Source organism: Lepidochelys kempii, chromosome 7, assembly GCF_965140265.1.
Source record: "Lepidochelys kempii isolate rLepKem1 chromosome 7, rLepKem1.hap2, whole genome shotgun sequence".
Classification (NCBI taxonomy): domain Eukaryota; kingdom Metazoa; phylum Chordata; order Testudines; family Cheloniidae; genus Lepidochelys; species Lepidochelys kempii.
In genome coordinates, this window is record NC_133262.1 from 41,228,665 (window position 1) to 41,252,542 (window position 23,878).

The 23,878-nt window shown below is 42.8% G+C and overlaps 1 protein-coding gene across 1 annotated transcript in view; it reads right to left on the reverse strand.

Moving 5' to 3' along the window:
- Window positions 1-384: 384 nt before the first annotated feature.
- NOL8 (nucleolar protein 8) overlaps window positions 385-23,878 on the reverse strand; it is a 79,644-nt gene continuing 56,150 nt past the window's right edge. Inside the window, exon 17 of the mRNA XM_073352343.1 lies at window positions 385-474. Coding sequence (XP_073208444.1) covers window positions 472-474 — 3 coding nt within the window. The 3' untranslated portion in view covers window positions 385-471. The remainder of the gene's footprint in view (window positions 475-23,878) is intronic.

The following is a 23,878-nucleotide window of genomic DNA, read 5'->3' on the forward strand; positions in this document are numbered from 1 at the left end:
TGACTGTTCCTGCTACTGACCAACAGAATCTCACCGAATGCCAAAAATAAGATGGTGAGAAAAAAGGGGGGGTTTGACACAACTGTGTCACACTGTTAAGGAGGAAAAGGTTTCAGCTTTACATCGGAATAATCCATATCCTCTAAAGGCAGATTGTGCCTTTTTCCATGGAAAGGCAGAGGTATCCACGTAACACTTTCACATCTCTATTTGCCATAAGGGGTACTTTCCACTTATGTACGGTTTTTCCCCATTAGCAATAGCTGCTGAAGTTTTAAATTAGTTTACTATTATAATAGCAACTGTGAGTAAGTGGCAATTAAGCAGGCATGAAACACTTTAAAATCAGGTCTTATACTTACAGTTCTTACTCTACCACAAAATGTTCACTCACTGCTAGATTCTTTGAGTATGAGTATTTTCACATTGATGTGACTCCACTGTCTTCAGTGTAATTCCTCCTGATTTACATCACTGTATGAGAAAGGAGAATCAGGTATATATTGTACAGCTGTCCCTAGTGTAAAACTACTACATACTGGTTGCCATTCCATTACAAACTCAGAGCCAGAAATACCCCATGGAAATACTACAGGAAGGCTAATGTTACTGGAAAAGCTCCAAGCTCCCAAGGTATCATATAGTCATGATGGCTTGAGTTTGCCTCCATGGAGAGCAGGGACCAGACCCTCCAACCATGAATATGCCTAGGTGCAGCAGTCTCTTCAGGCCCTCCCATCCCATCTCTCCTCTGGGGTTTGAATCACAGAGCAGGAACCAACAGGAATCACTACTAATGGGACCACTGTAGGTTTGCCAAGTGATGATGCCGCAGAGACAAACTCTTTTACGGTGCTATCCCTACTCACTCACACATCCCATAGCCAGAGAACCTCAACCATCAGGAAAATGGGTTTTGAAGAGGTAGGAGAAAAAGGGACTAATGCCACTTAGGCTCAGGTCTAGTTCCTGTAAAATAGAATTGTTCAGACAACATGAAAAATCAAAACTGAGCACTTTCTTAGGGATCTACATTTATACCTCTCTATGGTATAGCCTGAAAAATTTGGTGTTTCTACCCATTTTAGGTTTAATCTGAAAGCAGGTTTATAGCATATTAAGCATTTTTAAAAACTGATATGAGATATCTCTGGGTGAGTTTTCCTCTGTGCCATCATATTATAAACATTCACACAGAAAGTATGGATAATGCAGTCTATAAAACTTGTATTATTATTTGAACTAATGAACTGTTGAAGTCAACTGAGAGCTTTTAAAAATAGCTTAGCTTCTGTACCACTTTGTATTTGGTTATCGGTTTGGCATAACAGACTATTGTAAATTGTTCCATACAAACATCGCAGTGCCTCTATAATTAGCTCTGAACTGAATTTGTCTACCTCTTCTACCTATTTCTATGTGAATGGCTCATCTGATCAAGGAAGGCTTTTAAGCTGATACTCAGGTTGCTGCCATGACTCGATGATAAAGAGGCTGGACAATTAAAAACCTTTCTATGGTCTCTGCTTCAGCCCCAAGTTGGCACCCCACTGAAATCCTTCCTCATTTGCCTAGCCTTTATGATAATGTAACAGGCATGGCTCATCACAAACAATGCCACATTTTTCTGCTGGGACCATTTGGACACTACTATTTGCCTAATTATTGCTCTATCTATTGGCAGCCATGGATCCTTTGGTGACGCAGACATTTTCCCGTGTTTGGTCAGCTAAGTGGGAGGATTCGTGAAACCTAATATGTTAACAATGAGCTAAAACAGCAGCATAACCACCAGGGCCGGCTCTAGGTTTTTTGCCACCCCAAGCAAAAAATTTGCCACCCCAAGTTCAGGTGGGACTGGGGCTCGCAGGCAGCGCTGGAAGGGGAGGGAGTGATGTCACCTTCTCCCAGCACCTGCAGGGGCTTTCCCCCCTCCCCCGCCTGGCCATGCAGAGAAGCCGCAATATAAGGGGTGGCACAAGGCAGCGTAGCAGCCAGTGTGCAGATGAGGCGGCGCAGCCCCGGCTCCTGGCAGGACTCGCCCTCTCCTCCCCAGGTAGTGGCTGGGCCCTGGCAGCTCAGCACCCCGGGGCTGGGGCTTCCCCTTCCTGCTGCAGCCGGGGGCGCAGCGCCCTCACCCTGTCTAAGTGGCACAGCTCCGAAAGCGCAACTGCCCCCCAAAAAAGGATGGCCAGAACGCCACCCCTGGATATGTGCAGCCCCAAGCACATGCTTGCTTTGCTGGTGCCGAGAGCCGGACCTATAACCACCATCTGAAACAGAGAAGTTTATTAGAGCACAAGACGTAGAGCTAGGCTACACTAGTGCTGTAAGTCGATCCAAGTTACGCTAGTTCAGTTACGTACACTCTCCCCTTGACATAGCTTCCGTCTCTTGGGAAGGTGGAGTACAGACATCGACGGGAGAGCACTCTCCCATCAACTTAGTATGTCTTCACCAGACTCGCTAAATCAACATCGCTGCATCGATCACAGCAGTGCCAATTTACCTGGTAGTGTAGACATGGCCTTAAAAAGAAAAAATAACAGCTCAGCAAAGGCTTTTTTTTGTTGTTGTTGCTATTATGACATTTGATAATAACAAAGAAAAGTATTAAATCAAATAACTTTTTCCCTTTTTCTTTCAGAGCTGATGAAAGATACCAGACTAACAGCAACTAAGGAATAAAAGCCCTTAGTTATCCCCATCACAGGTAGTGGTCGTATAAGCTTCGCCGCAGTGTCCCAGCACATGTATCAACTATGAATTAAAGGGATCACCTGTATGGGGTTAGCAGGGCGATGACCCTTTTTATTCTCTAAAACAAATGAGTACTTGGCTTCTGTTGAGACTGCTAAAAAGGGTGCCAAATGCAACAATGTGTTTGAGTTGTGGACACTGCTCCAATAGAAACTAGACAGAGACAACCATCTTATTTACCTAGGTCAAAAAGCCTACAACTTTCAGTTATTACCAACCAGGTCTCAATTACAGGCACACCTCCATATCCCACTACTAATGTTGTAGATGTGTAGTAGAGAAGTAATGGAGTCTACAATTTCCATATTTAAAAAATCCATTACTTTAGACAATGTGGGACCTTTTCATGAGGTGGGTAGATGTGACAGTAACAATGAACTCTTTAGGCTGCTGCATATGCCAACATTATTTAAAATATGTAACAGGAAAGCTCTGGGAAGATTCCATCCATGTTTCTAATCAAGACATAACCCAAGAAGAGGCCCTTCCTAAACTGTTGATCTCAAGTTGTATATTGGGCCCACTGCATGCTGGGACAGGACTTTAGAAATTAACTTGTGTGAATATAAACAAGTTAAAGAAAGCAGATTAATACAGTAAGTATCCTTGGATACCTTGCTGACCCATCATTTAGAATTCCTACCCTTTCCAAAGTTTGTCGTACTACCCTGTTTTGTTTGGTCCAGCCTACAGGTTGCAAGGCCAGTTTCAGGATGTTTAAAAATACATGATAACAAGTCCTAATGTTACTTTTTGCCCCACAGGACAACAGACCAATCATGGAAACTTTGCCTATGGGATGGGAGCAGGGGTTAGCCAGAATGCCCAAGCTGGTAGTTCTATGAACTACAGACAGGACCCAATCCTGGTCTTAATTGGTGACATTTGGAATTTGGCCATAGAATTTTCTAGGACCCTTAAAATTCTAAATACGTCTTGACAGTCAGCTAGAAGGCATTTGAATAACTAGCTATGGTCATTATCTATAGAGTTAGTGTATACTGGATCACAGATTTGCAGTCTAAAAATATTCAGTAGACTGATGAAAATGGGTTAAATTAGTTATTACTGACTATACAATGTTGTTTTAGCCCAGGATATTAGAGAGACAAGGTAGGTGAGGTCATATCTTTCATTGGACCAATTCCTGTTGTATTTTGTCTTTGTACTTTGTCTTTAAAGAACAACATCTGACTTGGCAGAGTATAATAATTCATAATGTTTTGATGGGTGAAGCCTTGATGATGGGGAAAGTGAAGGGAAAAACAGAGTAGAATTAATGTTTGAGGAACCAAGAGAGTGGCTTATCAGATCCTTACCCTCTTTGGGGATTTAGGAAAATACAGTATGAGGACTTTTTTATATGCAGAGTTACTATCACATGGATATTAAAGAGGAAGTATTTCTACTGTACACAGTAGCTTGGTATTTTACAAAGAGTCCCTCTCAAATAGGTAATATGAGAACCCCCCGTTTTTAATAAAGTAAAACAACCGAAGGAAGTGTGCTGCAGCAGCACAGGGAGGCAGAATCCTCAGCTGCCACACATAGGATCCAGCCGTTGGGAGTCCACACCCTGTCTCAAAAAAACTCCACCTGCTGCTATGGAAATGTGGGCCAGGGAGCTTTGCATTGTTTAATTTAATTTTTCTGTCCCTCTTGTCCCCATCCTTTGGCTTTTTTCGGTGGGGCAGTGAGGGAAGGAGATCTGTACCTGGACTGTTTTTCATTCATTGTAACAAAGCAAGGAACTTTATCGGCCTGCTACTAATAATCATAGTCACAGCATGATATTGCTAGACTGCACTGGAAGTCAGTGCTAAATAGAAAATATTGTTACTGTTTGTACCCAGTAATAAGTGCGGCATCACTACATCAAAGATCCTGTTTATATCAAATTAAGCCCTTTGGCTAAAATATTGTAAATTTTCATTAGAACACACACATTTAAACGAAGGACTTTTCTAATCCATGGCATGCCAAGATTCCAGCTGTGAATTTGTCAGCAATCACCCAGCAGTAATATCAAATTTAATAGGGACATACAGTTCAATCTGTTTTTCTTGGCACATATCTGCAGATGGAGAAAATCTAGCTAAGAAATTGTCCCCATTATTGGAACCCAATATAGGATCAATAAGAAATAAAACATGGTCACTTGTTATTTATATTAAGGTTTTGTTTATACTAAAATATCTGTATTAATTGAAGCTGAGAGAGGCTAGCATCTCCTGTTTGCCTTTTATGGAAGAGAAGCAACATTTGAACAGTACCTTGTTGACAAGTTTAAGCAAGCAGTTACAATTCTGCAATTGCTTACAAAACAAGTCTGTGACCTTGCTTTGTTTCTAATCCAATATACTGTAGCTATATGATGCATCAATGGCTCAGCATCATCATGTCTTTAATGCTGAGGGCATATGTTTGGGTGTCACTGAGATAGAATGAGGCCATTCATTTCTTCTATCCCCCTCCAGCTCCTAAATAGACTCTCTGAAATCATCACAACAGACGGGGGAGGCAAGTACCCCAAGGTCTTCAACCTTACCCAGACTGAGTCAAGTTGATCAGATAGGTAGATGTATCAGCAGGGAAGCCAAATATTAGTAAACTTAAATTAGCAGTACATTATGGATGCACAGCGTTGCAGATGTGCTAGCTAAGAGGGTAATTAGGAAAAAACCCATTCCAATTAACCAAATAACCTTACATGATAGCAGTATTTAAACCCGTTCTCCAGCGCACATCCCAAGTAACCAAGTGTCCTGTTTAAGTGACTGACAATTAAGTCGATTATGTTATATATTTATACTAGCTTTCCTTTCTGTCTGTTTCTGGAATTATAAAGTGCTCTTGTGAGTACTGTCCAAAAGTGAACACCTGTCAACAGTAGGCTACATGGTGTATTTTATATATTAGCTAATGCATTTTAACTAGCATGTTTTAAAACCCTACTGTAGACAGAGCAAATTGTACATTAACACACTTTATCAAAAAAATGGGTCTTCCATTTTCATCTGAATACACAGGATTCAGAAGCAAAATGCTGACAGTATAACCTTCATTACGGTTAAGTAATCTCTCCCCTCCACACACACTATATAACCTGCAGTTTCAATGAGAATAATTCAGATTCTCCTTGTTCTGTCTTCATGGCAAAGACCTACCGTTAGTCCTTAAGACAAGGTGCAGACTTGTATCTTGCACTTCTCACTTCTTCCCTTTGAGTCTTAATCTAATATAAATCTTGGTTCTCAAGCAGGTATAGATAACATATCCTCCCCAGTGCCATTTCCATTTGTTCTGACAATTTCCTTTTTTTTGAGCTCCTAATGCATTAGTGAAGAAGCGCAGAATAGTGCAAATACATTATTCTAAAAGCTTTTTTTTTTAACAAATGCTACAGAGTTTCAAGCATGCTGCATTGAGTAGATCCATTCCTCTGAGCTGTTTACATCTGGGTGCCCATCTCCTCCTCATCCCTGGTGTACGCCTGAAACTTGTCTCCTTCAGTCCAATGTCCAGTTCCTCAGGGAAACGCAAGTGTAACTAACAAAAACTAAACACAATCATCAACAACTTCTTAAATATCAGGCCAAAATCTGCCCAAATCTTGGCTTTGGAAATACATTCTTCCTGCTAATATTTATGTTATTTATTCATCCATCTATTTTTATATGCAAGAAGATTCTTATCCCAGGATCTATGCATCCTGATAAATATTAAAAATACAAATCATGACATAGAAATAACCATTAAAGAAACTCTAGAAAAACACCAAATCCCACAAAACTGAGCCCATCTGAAGAAAGCATATCTAAGATCCCCATCCCTGAAGTCCCCACAACCTTCTTCACAACCCATATGCTTCTGTTCTTTCCAAATGTCTGTCCAAAAAGACAGGCTTTGCAGCATGCCCTCTAGCTCACCATATAACCTTCCTGTTTTACAGCCATACAAACTTCCTGGACTCATAATAAACGTCCATTTATTATTTTGTAAATTTGATGCTGGTCTAAGATTAACAGTTTTAGATATTGGAGTTCTGATTCTGATGGACTAGATACAGTATAGGCAATGGTAGTGAATGTTTATTCAGTACTTCTCTCTCGATCTTGACTGTTGGGTTGAGAGGGAAGCCCAGTCTCCAGACCACTCTGTCCTCTGCTGCAGCTAGGTAGTTAGTTATCCATTATGGGGGTGACTTTTGGGATGTGGACCCCTATCTATCTAAATGGATCTATGGCCCTCATCATCCTCACATCTCACAACTGTTAATGTTTATGCTCAGAACACCTTGGTAATGAAGATAAGTATTATCCTAATTTTAAGAGATGGAGAATTGAGACACTGGGTATTTTAAATGACTTGTCTAAAGGAATACAGGAAGCATATGGCTGACCCAGGATTTGAACCCTGATCTGAGTACCAGTCTAATGTTCTATCCACTATTATTTGTTTGAATTATGTAGAAGCCCCAGTCACAGACCCAATTGTGCTAGGTGCTGTACAAATTCAGAACAAAAGATGGTCCTTCCTGCTCCAAAGAGTTTACAATCTAAGAATAAGACAGCAGATCACAGGTGGACCAAGAAAAAGGCAGAGAAGTTCAGCACAAACACCAATGAGACAATATTAGTCAGCACTACAACATCCTTCTTCCCCTATCTACTAGGATATAAACTGAAACCATGAAGGCCATGTATATGCTACAAACTTTGGTCAACACAAGTTATGTCCAGTGGTGAGCTGGAGCCGGTTTGCACCGGTTTGCTAGAACTGGTTGTTAAATTTAGAAGCCCTTTTAGAACTGGTTGTTCCGCGAGGGACAACTGGTTCTAAAAGGGCTTCTAAATTTAACCGGCCAAAAGTGGCACCTTAAGCACCGACTCCATGGATGCTCCAGCCCTGGAGCACCCAAGGGGAAAATTTGGTGGGTGCAGAGCACCCACCAGCAGCTCCCTGCCCCACCCCCGGCCCCAGCTCACCTCCGCCTCCACCTCCTCCCCTGAAGGCACCGTCCCGCTCTGCTTCTCCGCCCCCCACCCCAGGCTTCCCACGAATCAGCTGTTTGTGCGGGAAGCTGGGGTAGGCTAAGAAGCAGGCTGCGGCTTCCCGCTCAGGCCCAGGGAGGCAGAGGTGAGCCGGGGTGCGAGGAGGGCTGCCCGCGCCGCAGCAGGTAACCCGGGGGGGAGTGCAGGGGAATCACTCCCCGCCCCAGCTCACTTCCGCCACGCTCAGCCTGAGCGGGAAGCCACGGCCTGCTTCTCAGCCCTCCCAGGCTTACCGCCGAACAGCTGATTCACAGGAAGTCGGAGTGGGGGTCGGAGAAGCAGAGTGGGGTAGCGTGTTCAGCGGAGGAGGCGGAGCGGAGGTAAGGTAATCTGGGGCCAGGCACCGAGTGGGGAGCTGGTGGTGGGTGCTCTGCACCCACCAAATTTTCCCAGTGGGTGCTCCAGCCCCGGAGCACCCAGGGAGTTGGTGCTTAAGGTGCCACTTTTGATGTGATCAGTGGGGGAGTGGCCGCTCATCCTGCTCCCCCCCAGCTACGCTCCACCGCCCCTAGGAGCCAGAGGGACCTGCTGGATGCTTCCTGGGAGCTGCCCCAGGTAAGCACCTCTGGGACCCCCTATCTCGCCCCCCGGCAGGGGCAGAACGGGGTGGGCACCCACTACGGTGGCCCACGAGACCCTCTTGCCTGGTTCTGGCAGTCAGGGGACAGGGGAGGGGGTTGGATGGGGCAGGGATCCGGGGGGGGCATCAAGGAACACGGGGGGGTTGGATGGGGCAGGAGTCCCGGGGGGCGGGGGTGGGCAATGGCTCCCTCGTGGGGTGAGGAGGGAACCCATTGTTAAGATTTTGGCAGCTCATCACTGGTTATGTCAGCATAAAGCTGCCACAGTTAGTCTATCACTTGTGCGCATGCACACTTGGCATCTTGCATCAGTGCTGCCTGTACTCAGCAGTAGTGCTTATGTTCATGCACAGGGTGGTGCACCATAGGTAGGTATCTCCATGTGCAACCTACCACCATCGAGTGCGCTGTCTTTGGAATGTTTTGGCAATGCATGGGGAGACAGAAATTTGAGTCATGCAGCAGGGACTGGGAGCAAGGGGTCAACTTTCCATCCCGAAACTATCTCCATCCCATAATGTCATCTCTATCCCATAATTTTTGCGCTTTTTTTAGAAATCCCATGAACCCATGTAACCCTCTTCATTGCCATCTCTGACAGAAGCATGGACCTGCACAGCTCTGCACTATTGTCATAAGCGCTGCAAGCAGAGGATGCATGATCCTCCATTAGTTGCAGAGCCATGAGAAGAACCAAATCAGTGGGGAACATGACAATTTCTTGAAGGGCTGTGGAACATAGCGAGAACCAGTTCAAGGATGTTGGTGGCATTCATGGAGCTGCTGCAGATGGCAGAATGCTGCTTCTGGGCCCGAGAAATGAGCACTGACTGGTGGGATTGCCTCGTAATGCAGATTTGGGATGATGAGCCATGGCTGCAGAACTTTTGGATGTGCAAGGTCACATGCCTGAATCCGTGTGCTCAGCTTGCCCCAGTCCTCCAACGCAGAGACATCAAAATGAGAAATACACTGACAATGGAGAAGCAAGTGGCAATCGCACTGTGGAAACTTGCAATGCCAGATTGCCACTGGTCAGTGGGAAATCATTTTGGAGTTGGAAAATCCATTCTGGGGGCCCCTGTCATGCAAGTGTGCAGGGACATTAATCGTCTCCTGCTACCCAGGACTGTGTCTCTCAGCAATGGGCAGGACATAGTGGATGGATCTGCAGCATAATGGTTCGGATTTGCAGCCAAACTGCAGTGGAGCAATAGATGGCATACATATCCCTATTTTGGCACCAGACCACCCTTCCACAGAGTACATCAACAGAAAAGGCTACTTTTCTATCGTTATGCAAGTAGTGGTGGATCACCAGGGATGCTTCAGCAACATCAGTATTGTCTGGTCAAGGAAGGTGCATGATGCTCACCACTTTAAGAACACAGGATTGTTCAGAAAGCTACAAGCAGGGACTTTCTTTCCCAATCAGCAGACTACCATTGGAATGTTGAAATGCCAGTAGAGATCCTGAGGGACTCAGCCTATCCCTTGCGCCCCTGGCTCATGAAGCCATACACTGGCCAGCTTGACAGCACCAAGGAAAGATTCAACTACTGGCTCAGCAGGTGCAGAAAGCACTTTTGTTAGTCTGAGGAGATGCTGATGTTGTTTACTCACAAAACTGGGTCTCAGTGAAAAAATCCCAATGGCTGAAGCTGCCTGCTGTGTCCTGAATAATATCCGAAGCAAATGGGGAAAAGCTGCTGCCGGGATGGAGGGCAGAAGTGGAGACTGACTCTGGCTTGACCCTTGGTGTGGCTTTGACCTTTGGTGTGACTTCTGACTGTGACCCAGGCTCTGACCACTAAATCAGACTGCCTTGTTATGATCCAGGACATAGTGGGTGTCGTAAAACAAACAGACATACTAGTGTGTGTGATGGTATGGTGTACGTGCTAGTGAGACCAATAACACTAGTGTACATCAGCCTCTGAGTTTTAATATTCATACTTCCAAAGGCTTATAAGCCGACCATAAACAAAAATCAGCAAACTGCCTTACTCAACTTTATAGCTGATTTTGATGTTATCTCCCAACCCAGAAGTAAGGATTTTAAATGTTTCTTTGGCTTTCTGGAAACTTAGCATTAAGCTTCAATCAGGCTTTTGAAGGGTTTTTTTTTTTTTAAATTCTAAATAGGGCAAGGAGACACACAAATACTCTTGATCCATTTCCATCAAAGAGTTGGATAATTTTGCTTATGGTTGATCACTATGGTGGCTTTCTGTGTCTTAGAGGTGCATGCTCACTAAAGAGAAAGGTACAAGGAAAGTTGTACAACTTAAAAGTCCTCAGGCAATGAAGTCTACCCTACAGCTCCCCAAAAGCACAAGCCTTCTCCTTTGTATCTTACTGTCAACTGCTACCAAGGGATATGGCAAAGAACTGTCTTTTACATAATCTCCTTACATCCTGATGCCCTTTCTGAGAATGAAATGAAAATTGAAATGCTGAACTGCCTTAAGTAATGGAAAAGTTGTATAGAACTGAGAGAATTTTTTATTCATTTCTATGGGCAGTTCAAAAATATAGAAAAAATGTCAATCACTGTTACGGAATTCTATAGGATGGTTTTGAAAAACTACATAAAGTTATTTTCTATTAAACTCTGTTGGTAAAGTAATCTCTATGCAATGTTATTTTACAAAGCCTTACTGGTTTAATCCTTACCAAATTCCATTGGAATTTCAAAAAACTGTAGAAAGGATATGACTGTCAATTCAGTAGGTTCAGTAATCTCTATTCAATCTTATTACATTTCTACAGAGCTCTGTTTAATCTGTTTCCCAAAAGGGTGTGGGCCACAGATTTCTCTCTCTAGAGCTTCAGACCAGCCCTGACAGGTATTAAATGTTTACATTTTGAATGTGGTTGGTTGTTTTCCCGGACTTGACATGGCTTTTTTAAAATGCACTGCTGCACTTTTGAGGCACCTGTTTCAAAATGTTGCATACCCTGAAATTTATACAAATATATCCCCACATGTATTTCTCTATCCAGCTTTGTTCTGTCTTGTTTTTGCACAGTGTGTTTGTATTGCTGAAATATGAGGAAGTAAAATAAGACTAAACTGTCCTAATTGCTCTGGGAGTCATTTCTGTTGCAGAGCTACCTCCACGGTCCAAACTCTAATGCAGGTAATCACTTAAGGCCTCAATATCACTATTTTACCCAATACATTCATGTACTGTACATGCAGCCAGTACACAGAATAAGAGCCTGTTTTTGCTTCCATTAACTTCAGTGAGAGCAGGATTAAGCCCTAAATCTTCCCTTGTGTTATAAAATTACCAATAGTGCAGCTCAGTGGTTGTTCTCATTTATTCCTCCCACTCTTTGGAAGAGAAGAAAAAGCAGATTCCTCTCATAGTGATTGGGAACGATAAGCTAAAGGTTTGTGATGAGTTAGAGTCAGCATTTTAAACATGTTGAACACATGTATTTTAAGTTTCTAAATAAGGGGTTGCATACTTTAAAAATTTAAAAAACCCGAACATATCTGTAAGGATGTAGCTAGAGTAAAACAGTATTGTAACCATTACAAAATATACCTCAGCTGAACATAAGATACTGGTAACCCCAGACTCACGTCTAATAAATTTATTGTAATGTAAGAAATCAGTATGGCCCCTATTCTACAAACACACACCTAACGAATCTTATGCCTTTGAGTATTCCCATTGTACTCAAGCATTGCCATTTTTCAGAGTTAAACTTTAACTAGAAATACAAGGTTATTTTTTAATGAAATAAATTCCATCCTGTGTGACAGAAAGTAACGAGCTGTCCTTTCCCTTATATAGTAAACAACACCTTTTGTAAGACTAAGCCTTTTCCAAAAGTCCTGAAACCTTTTTCATTTAAATCACTACTGTAGATGAAAGATTTAAATTTGTATGTCTGTTGATGTTATAAGGCCCCACTTTTTGACTGTTTACATCCACTCTTGGTCTACACTACAGAGTTAGGTTGCCCTAAGGCAGCATACATCAACTTAACTCTGTAAGTGTCTACACTACAACTTTGCTCCCACTGATGTAAGACACCCACGACACTGACCTAATAACTGCTAGAGGCATAATGCTTAGGTTGATGTAGTTAGGGCAACGGAATGGTCTGTGTAGATGCTGCATTACTTACATCACCTTTTGGCTGTCAGCCCTGCTCAGGGCACACAGCTGGAGCCCCAGCCCTGGTGGGAAAGGGAAGGAGCTCCAGCTGTCAGTGCCCCACACAGTTAAGTTGGTGGAAGTGCTCTTGATGAGGATATGCACTGCCAACAGAGAGGGCGTTGTGTGGACATGAACCACTGCAGTACTGTAATTACTGCAGTGACTGTATGTCAACCTAACTTAGGTCAATTTTGTAGTGTCAAAAAGGCCCCAAAGTGTAGAAGTAAAGCTACAATCCATCTGATCAGCTCTAGAAACCACTGTGGTCCAGAATAGAAGGGTTGATTCTTTATGGAATTATCATTGTTTACAGTACCTATAAAGTAGCTTGTTTTACTTAAGAAAAGCAAAGGAAAATTAAATAATTGCAAAAATAAATCAATCAATATGGAAATAGACATAGAAGCGTCTCCTTTTTTGTTGTTGCAATTTGGTATTGGTTTAAATACTGGGATTGGGGATGGCTGAGCCTCATGGAGCTAAAAGGTGTGTGAGGCCCTCAAAATATATTTGTAGGGGGAGAGAGTTAGAGAGTTTGCAAAAAACTAATTTGAGTTCATAATCTTTTTTTCCCTCTGCTTTAAGCATCTCTGTTTTTAAATGGAGAATCCATTTAAATTAAAAGGGGTTTCATACCAAACGAGAAGTTTGTACTATGTATTACGGACAAGACCCTTCCCAAGAGCTAGGTTCGCACAATGGGTGCCATGTATATGCTATATGGAATAAATACACAGATTACTCAATTAGTATATTTTATTTTGCTTCCTCTCCCCTCTTTCTCAGAGTGTCTCCTACTGAGAACAAAAGTCAGTAACACTAGAGAGACAGTCAAATTTCCAACCCACACTATTCCAGTAGGTTTGGAATTACGCAAATCAAGTTTGTCCACGCATAACTGGAGTAAGAACATAGGCTTAGAACATGAGATACATTCTTACATTTTTGTGGTTTGCATAAGCTCTTTCCATATTCTCTCTTTAATTAATCACATGTGACTCGCTTTTCACTTTCTCCCACTAGTTACCTAATAATGATGTTTCCATTGTGAGCTTAAAACATGAAACAAAGCAGAGTTTTAGAATATTGCTCTACAGTAACCACCATCTACAGTAGGGGTTCTCATCCTTTTTCTTTCTGAACAAGAGGAACACCACAAAGGAGACAGGACAGAGTAAGTAACATTTTAGGAACAGCAAACAAGGTTGCAATTAGTCATCAAGTTAGGCTGTCTGCACGCTAGCCTTCTTTCTAAAAAAGTTGCCTCCCACCTTGGCTCACATTAGGGCAGCTACCATATGTTGCCTCTGGGTAGTGCTAGTGTTTGCACAGCCCCTGGTGTTTTAGCCATGTGGCCTAACCCTACTCAAAGCCACCCTATACAACACTGTGGAGAAAATAAAATGCTAGTGGCTCCTGCTGATACCACTGGTGGAAAGCTTTTCAGAAAAATATCTTGTGTAGACAGAGTTTAATAAGGGTAAGGAACATTGCGTATCCCTAAACAAAACAGCCAAAACAAAATGGGTCTGACACACACATGCCTGAAACTGCTTCCTGAGAGACACCTTGTATACACTGGTATCAGAACCATATTAGCTACTACTGTTTAAAGCTGTTTGATGCCATCAAGATTCAAGAATACCAGAATGGAAGAGATTTATTTTTGTCATACAACTATACTTTAAGACAGTGGTATACACTACCAAGAGATTTCAGCAATCTCTAAAATACAGTTACCTGTGCAACAGGAAACACTGAAACTGTTCAACATTACGCAGCAACACTACATAAAAAATGCAGGACAGAAAGCGAAGAGGAAAATCATAGCCAATTCAAAATGCAAAGGAAAATTAGGTCAGAAGAAGTGGCTAACAATTTGTCCTGGACACTAGTGTAACATCTCTTTAAGTCCTAGAAAAAGTGCCATGGGATCTTTAATGACCACATATGGACAGTTGTTTGATTTCCTCTCTTATCCAAAAGATGAAGCTTTCAACAGCACAGAAGACATTTTGACAAATGGTATACATTGGTATATGAGGCGTGGTTTTCAGCAAGTTTGCAGATGACTGAAGGAATTTATTTTGCCCAGAGAGACTTATCTAGAGCTAAACAGAGTAGTTATTTTGCAAAATCCTTAGAAGAGCCTTAGGTGAATTCTTGGTGCATGTTTCAGCTGATGACACAGTAGTGTGAAAGCTTTAAGATTTCATATTCTTCACTGAAGAATTCAGACTGAACTGCAATACACAGGTATCTGGGTGTTTAAATTACTGTCTTTGGAGGGTATAACCCCCTTTAAATACTTTCATAGCCCTGCAGGAAATCAGTATTCCCAGCTGATCAGAAACTTTTTTTCTCATAGACGATAGGGCTTAAAGAGAATTAGGACAATTCTAATTCTTATTCTACCTCAAAAAAGTGGAAATTGGCCTTTAAAATAAAGTTAAAACAAAGCATCAGTCTAAAATGAGAGGTTTTTAAAGTATATTTTCTAATATAGCTTCCCAGATAAGATCATAACCATGTACAGATGTTGATCTGTGTGAGCTAACAGGCTTTAATTTTTACATTTTTATAACCAAGATTTATAGAGCAATGTCTGTTAGTATACATGAACATGTCCTCTGACTCTTCTACCCTCTCTCTCCTAGTTATTGGTCATTGCCTAGACAACAATGTAACCTTCTTTCAGAAATGGCACACTTTCAAAGATAAACTTGATGATCACAACTTTTTTTACTATATCCAACAGTTTTAATCTGCTAACACAACAAGTGCTGGTATTTGGTGTTAATCACATCAGTGTCAAATCCAAGTAATAGAATTATTTCCTAACAATTATCCCCTCACAATTAAAAAAAACCAATGACAAGAATACAGGTTTCCCTTTCTTATGTTTTGCTACCACAGCATGTTTCACAAAGTGCTTCCTTTTGGCTTGACACTACATATGTGATGTATAACATAAACACACACAGTATGGACTTGGATATTTGGTACATCCCCAATGGAATGGCAGAATATGATGGAATGCTCGATCCACAGTTGTGGTCTGGATCAAAGGAGTAGAAAAGAACATCTTTGGGAATTAGTTTGCCTATTTCTGACAGACCTTACAAACCACATACACACACACGGAGAGGACATGCGACAGCATGATTTATGGTTATTGTGGCTAACAAATAACGTAAAGTGAATCTAAAATAAACTGGTGGGGTTTAAATGGAAAAAAAAAGAAAATGAAGAGTTGCTTTCAGTTAGAGAAAGTGGGTCAAATTATGCCTCATTTATACCTTTTAAGACCTTTCTTAAATAAGGGCTGCAGGATCAGGGTTTTAATTTATTATTCAATTCAAAGTTCAGCTGAAGGCTAGATTTGGAGAGCATTAACATATTTGCTGTTTCAGACTACACCTGCAAAGTTCTCTGATAAAATTAAATGTCACACATAAAATAGCCCTGTTGAGGTATTCCCTGAACAGAAACACTCTGCTCAATAGCGGCTCTGTCTGTCACGCTTTCCTCCCTTGCAATTACTGCAGTTCGCTACTTGTCTGTATTCATAGCCCATATGCAAGCCAGCTAAGGCAGGGCATTTTTAAGACACATAATGTGTTATGTCCTGTTACTTCTGGAGTCATAAACAAATCAACATGATTATAAATACCCCTGTATGAAATACAGGGTAAATGAACCCACTGAAATAAGCCCATACATACTGGATATCTGTTACGGGATCAGATTTGTGTGGTAAAAAAGATGCTGCATCACCAGTTGTAAAATCCTTTAAAGGCAGACTCGAGGGGAAAACTTTGTATTGTATGCCCAGGCACTGTGCAGCAGTGGACAGGTGAGCCCAAGGGACTAAACCCAGACAAGCAAGTGTAGGTGGCCACCCTATATAAACACACAAGAGTACATGTGAAAGACACAAGGATAGGGTGACCATATTTCCCTATGCCGAATACGGGACACCTCGTAAAATTACTTGTATTCAAGCGAGTTCAACGGCAATCAATCATACAAAAGTTCAAATTAACATCGAGTTGACAGAGCCCATGAAAAAAGAAATACTGTATAGTTGGATTCTTTTTATTTACCTTTTCTTTAAGGCTTTAGGGTTCACACAGAGAGGGGTAACACACACAACCCTACCACCCCAGATGGGGAGGGGTGACACACACACACTCCTGTTCACCTGTCTCACATAGCGGGGGTGACTGACCGACCCACCCTGCCTGGCACTCTCTGCCCTCCATGCCTGGCTGGGCCCCCAGGACAGACCCACCTCTCCTGTTATCTGGTACCATGTCTTCCTGAGGCAACATGTGTGGGGGCACACAGGGTCACATGCCCCCAATCCCCAGATTTCTGCCACACCAGAATGTGGCCAGCAGCAGCCTTTCAGCACAGTGCAGGAGGGAAAGGACGGGAGCTGCTTCCAGCTGCAGGGGAGGAGGGGCAGGGGGAAGGGATGACCTGGCCTGTGTCTTTTCAGAATTCATCTTTCTGTCCCCTCCCGCCCGCACTGCTCCTGAGTGACTGGAAGCAGCTTGTCCCTTCCGGCCCACACAATGTCAAAAGGCAGCTAACACCTTCAGGCTGCTGCTGGCCACCGACATAACCCAGCCTCCTGTCCCCTGGCTACAGCCCAGGCAGGAAGGGGTTAAGCCCTAAGGATGGATTGTGCACCAGGGCCTGGGGAACCTGACTGCAGGGGCTTCAGCGAACCTGGCCAGAGAGGAGGCTCAGCAGAGGAGGGTGACTAGGGATGGAGCAGCCCTGTGCTCCCTGGGGGCAGGACCCAGGGCCGGCAGGGCGGAGGGAGCGGTAAGAGGGTGCAAAACCCCTGCCAAGGGGCCTGCGGTAGAGCATGTAGGTTCGGGATGTGAACAGGCTGGAAATCGCTTCCCTTCCCCCCACCCCCCCAACCACTCCAGACCTTAGATGAGGGAAGGAGAGGCTTCCCCATGCCAGCACTGTGCAGGGCTCCAGGAGATGGTATGATCGGATAACATGATTTTGGTAATTAATTGATCTTTAAATATTCATGGTAAATAGGCCCAATGGCCTGTGATGGGATGTTAGATGGGCTGGGATCTGAGTTACTACAGAAAATTCTTTCCTGGGTATCTGGCTGGTGAATCTTGCCCATATACTCAGGGTTTAGCTGATCGCCATATTTGGGGTCAGGAAGGTATTTTCCTCCAGGGCAGATTGGAAGAGGCCCTGGGGCTTTTTCGCCTTCCTCTGTAGCATGGGGCATGGGTCACTTGCTGGAGGATTCTCTGCTCCTTGAAGTCTTTAAACCACGATGTGAGGACTTCAATAGCTCAGACATAGGTGAGAGGTTTTTCGCAGGAGTGGGTGGGTGAGATTCTGTGGCCTGTGTTGTGCAGGAGGTCAGACTAGATGATCATAATGGTCCCTTTTGACCTTAGTATCTATGAATCTACATGCAGGGCTTGGCTCCTCCTGGCCAGTGCCCTGGGCCAGGGGGTCTTGGACTTTCCCAGGTCTTGGACTTTCCCAGGGGGTCTTGGACCAGCCCAGCTAGAGGCACTTGGGGAAGGAAGGAGTCTGCCAGCCAGGCTATTGGTGAGCACAGCGCTCCGACCAGGGGCTGGTTCTCTGCACAGCGCTGGGAGAAGGACGTGCCCCACTGGTGGGGATATGGAGGAACAGCAGGGATGGGGAGTGGAGGCGAAGGGGCAAAGTAGGGAGAAGACAGTGAGAGGGGAAGCACATAAAGGACAATGGGTGGGCAGCAGAGGTGACATGTAACCGGCTGCCGACTGGCACCTGCCCACACTTATCCAACCACCGCAGCTCGCAGCTAGTGCCAGCCGGAAATGGGACGGGGGTGGGGCCCTGCTGGTCAAGAGCCGGCAAGCAGCGGGGGCTGTGCCGACAGACCAGCAGCGGGAGCGGCCGGCCCCACGTGCTGCATCTTCGCCCCGCCACCAGCCTTACATCCCCACTCCCGTTGTTGGCCACTGGATCCTCCACATTCACCACTGGTGGGCAGGCGGCTGGTGAGCAGGGATCCAGCCAGCAGCAGGACCTGACAGTACTGATAGGAGAAGACAGTAAATATGGGACAATTTGCCCATTTTTAAGAAGGTTGGGACACCTGCAGGAGGGCTTAAATATGGGACTGTCCCTTTAAAAATGGGACATCTAATCACCCTACACAAGGACAAAGGCCATGTCCCTTCAGTCACCTAACACATTGGGTATATAATCCAGGTAATTGAATTTCTTTAAGTGTCACGCTGATTTTATAAAATGTTTGTAACTGATGGATAATATCCTGATCTGTGTGGCTGCTTATCCCTGCTATCTGCACTTCTGGAACTTTAGAAAACTATTTTTAACAACATGTTTCTTTAACTAAAGTTAGCCACCTAAATTATCTGTGGCTGTTTTTAGATAAGATAGCTCAGCGCTCCCCATAACTGTACCTGACATCTTTTCAGAGTCTGTGACTGTTGTGGATGTAAAAGAGGGCTCAGTTGTGTGCAGAAGCTAACTCTCAGTTTGTCTTTCTGCAGCTGTCTCTCTGCTGCACTGTCAGGAAAAGGCAGAATGCAGTGACACCAGACACCAGATTAACCACCACTGAGTGATCTCCATAAACTGTGAAACAGGAAACCACAAACATAAATGCATAGGAGTAGTCTCCAAGAAAGGGAAAGGAAGGCTTCCCCAAGGACATATTTAGGTACCTAAACAAGTGGCCCAATTTTCCAAAGTGCTGAGCACCCAGTGCAGTGTTGCCAACTCTAGATGAGGTGGTTTCTTTAAAGTCCCAGCTCTGAGAATCATGTGACTATATGAGAATCTCAGCTTTCCATTAAAAACATTAAAAAGTCTAACCCTCCTAGTTTCAGAGAAAAGCTTGAATTCCAGAAGGAAAAATCCAATTTATTAATCTAAGGACCCCACATTTTAAAATCAATTATTTATTATGGCCTGGTAATGGTTTCTGGCTGCTTGGGTTTGGCAATATTGGGCAGGGAGGAAGTATTTAAAAAAAACTTTAATAAGCAATATGCTAGGTGAGTGGCAGAAACCACCGATGCAGTTGACTTAATGTACTCTCTCTAAACACACACATATGAAAGCTTATTCTTTCTACTTTAAGATGAGGTATGATATGGAGCTGTCAAGTGGTGCCATTACCATAGAGATGGGGATAAATAACCACACCATGAACACGTTAAAATGATCACTTGAAATATTTACATTTGTTTCTGTTAGTTTAATGACTCTATGTGTTATTTTAAGACATAAAATTTGGTTTCTTTGTGACCTCAAAGCATCACAACAATCTAAAGTGTATAACAAAATCTAATAATACATTTGTACAGGTATCACTGAAATGTAATAAGGCTGGTGACATTTCTAGTCAACATCACTATCATCATCTTGTTCATCACCATGATCTCTATCAAGAGTGCATGGGTTGCCACAGTCTTCATTGTCTTGGCATGTGCACAATTCTGCACAGGGAAGATTGTTCTGACTGCAGACAGTTGATTGTGCTGTGACCCCCTATTGGTACATGGACATTTACGGTTTTGTAGAAGCTGAGATGCCATTAGAGCCTTGAACAATACAGGAAGTAGTTCAGCATCCACATTTTTGCATCCATGTTGCAATGGTGATCCAATGGTTTACAAAGACAATATGCAAAGACATCCAAACCTTTGTTTGCCAGGACGCTCTTTTCACATGCTCTTCAAAACTATCCTCACATGGTGGGAGTTTGGCCAGTGACTTGTCATTTTTTGATTGAGGCACAAGGAATTCAAGTCTCTGTGGGTCTCCTTTTCTTTCTTGCTCTGGTCATACAATACAGCTCCCAACTTTCTTGCTGCAGAAATTGCAGCTTGTCTGTCACTCTCTCCCAATTTGGCAAAATCTCTGAAGCAGTAAACTGTCTTTGTTTTGACAACATTAAAAGCAGATTTTTTTTCTCCAATACCAAATAGGGATGACACAGAGTCACATCTTGTCAATGCATGTACAGCGGGAAGTATATCGCGGAGGTCAGGAGTAAGTGCATCACAAATTGCACACACAAGTATGAAGCGACCCTTTTCAGTTGGGCTGGTAATGGTGCCTGTTTCAATCCACATTATCTATGCATTCCATTTTTGGAAAGCAGTGAACAGCAAGGACCAAAACATCTGTATCAGGTGACCTAATTACTATGGTTCCTTTGACACCAACAGACCCAAAAATCGTATTTGCACATAGTGCATGCAGAAGCTTCTTTGTACCCACTTTCTCTTGAGTATTGTACAAGTCTTGGTCTTCTTCAACACCTCTACTTGTGATCAACTTTACTACTTCAACACTGGAAAAGTCTCCAGCAAGGAGAAGTGTTTGTATTGGGTGTGCACCTACACATTGAGGTGCATTTTGAACCATACATTCTCAGAGAAATTTTATAAATGACTGCTTTCTGGATGCTATTTTTAGAAACATTTTCTTGCATCCAACCTTAGATCCTCTCTGGCTCTGTTTTTCTGCAGTTTTCACAGAGTTACTGTTATCATATCTGTCAAAGACTTTGATTACAGAATTAGCTTTGTCAAATCCTTTTAGGGCCTCCCTCAAGTGCTCAGCAGCCAATTCATGGAATGTGTGGAATTTGTCTCCAGCCATCATTTGTATGACAGTGTAAAGGAATGGTGCCTGTCTTATAGCACCCTCTTCTGGTTGAACCCAGACTTGCTCTTGCTGAGCCAGCACCCTGGGGAAATTCTGCCTGGAACCTTCTCACAGTGTCCAGGAAAGGTAGTTCCAGCAGGGTTAGCTGTTTCTTTTTCTTTTATTTCAAGTCTCCTTATCAAAATAAGATCAAAACTTCCACAAGTCTGAACCTGACACCGATAAGTTCATCAACCCACAAGTTCCTGGCTCTTACCTCAGAACTTTTGTGATAATAGGTTTCAGAGTAGCATCCATGTTAGTCTGTATTTGCAAAAAGAAAAGGAGTACTTGTGGCACCTTAGAGACTAACCAATTTATTTGAGCATAAGCATCCGATGAAGTGAGCTGTAGCTCACGAAAGCTTATGCTCAAATAAATTGGTTAGTCTCTAAGGTGCCACAAGTTCTCCTTTTCTTTTTGTGATAATAGGGCTTCTCACAGTCTCTCTTCTATCCATTTGTTTCTTGGAGCAATTCCTCCAAGCAGTTGCTCCAGCTTCTGGTAGGTAATGCAGCCCCCACCCCTTCCATTTCTTGCTCCTCCTTTTATGAGGATCAACCAGTTAAGCTGTAGGTCTTTTCCCAGGTGCAGGGGGCAGGGCTGATCAGCCAGCCAGGTAGCTGCCAGTCTCTGACTTCAAAGGAATGGTATCCTTATATCTTCACAGACAGCCATGGCATCTTTGATGTTTACTGTGCTTTCTTTGTTGTGTGCTCTTAGCTCATGGATTTTTTCAGCTTGAGCTTTCAGCTGATGCCCTAATTCAGCTTTGTCTGTTCTTTCCATTGTTCCATCAGCATGGAAGAGGTACATATTTACAGGTCCTATCTAGGTGAATAAGAACAATTGCCACTGAAACATCACCTCTGAATCTTGCTAAGGACAGTGGTCTGCGGAAAACAATTTCTGGACTGATAGTTGCTGAGATTGTCCCTGCCTTGCCAGATTTAAATTTTGCTTTCTTGGCCATGTCAACAAATAAAGTGCCCTTCTGACAAACCTCTCCATTTGTTCATCACCATCATCTGCTGTTGTCAGCAGAGACTCTTGTATATCTGATGCTACATGCAGTGCAGCAGATATGTTCATAAGCACTCCTGGATGTGACTCATGGTCAAATGGATTTGTCATCCTGTTGATGACATGGTTGGAAAGAGCTGTAACATGCTCTTCATCCCTCTTCAGTGCAGAAGCAATGACTTGTTTGTATACTTTGTCTTCACTGTTTCTTGTTCGGACACTTCTTTCTGTCATAGCTTTTGCCTATTCATAATATGAAGCTGTGTACTGTCATCTCTAACACTAATGCTAACCTGTGCATAAGTGTCACTGAATTAAACTACTTTCTAGAATATTTTAAAGGCTAGTACTACATGCATAGGCAATTACAAATTAAAACCTTCTACCAGGCAGACTAGATGCTACATTGTATGTAAAAAAGCTTACAAATGGAGAAGCATTAGATTTCACGTACATTTACATCTATCCACAATGCAGCATATGCTGTAGGTACACACTCTACTGCTACTTGTGCAGTATGAGACTGATCTGGTCAGCAAATTTAAATTGAAAATATAGAAAACTATTATAATCACATGCGAGATACTTTGACAATAAGAATATGTAATATGAAAACATTTCATATTCGTATATTGCAAAATGTTGATATTTGCCATTTTTGCCCCACACTAAACAACTGCATAATTTCTGGGGGGAAAAACTTGCCCCATTCAAAACTAATAAAAATCTTTTAATTCATTGTTGTTTGGTAGCTTTGACTAGTAAACACCACATTGAGGTGTTGAAATTAACTTAATAAAAACTGTAATCATAGTCATGTTGCAGTCTTTCTGGAACAGGGAAAAAAACTGACATTTTCTTCTTTGGGGTACCATTATTTCATTTTGCCTACAGGTTTATGTCACCACTTGATAGCTCCATATCATTCCTCATCCAAACATACATAGCTTTCAAACTATATATGATGTGGGTGTGTGAATGGTGGATACATTAAACTCCAAAAATATGACCCTTTTTGCATAATTGCCACACACCTACTCTACTATAGTTCAATGGAAGTCCAAATTATTGTTAATGAAGATTATTGGAATGAGGTTGAATGAAACTGGGTGCATGATGCACTCATATTGGTATGTTAGAACAGAAAGTCTTGTCTCAGAGGGGGTAGTGAGATAACAGCTTCTTATGGATTCTCCTATTTTCCTCTAAACCAATGGTATGGAGCAGCATTATGTACTACCACCTGAGGCTGACATTAACAAACACAATGAAGATATTTCCATTGGGTTGACCTGAAACCACCGCCTTCTTTCTGCAGCTGATCCAAGCACCGCCCTTCTGTCAATGAAACAATAGAGGGGATATCTGTAGTGCCAGTTCAGGGCAGTGCTTGGCACAAAGACAAGAGGCGGGAGAGCTAAAAACTAAGTGAGGGGAAAGTGAAAGGGAGGTTTTTAAAAAGATCTCTCTGAAATATAAACCAGGGAAGGGGAATTAAGAGCAATGACAAATGGGTTAAAAGATTAATCTACCAAAGTATATGTGAGAACCAATG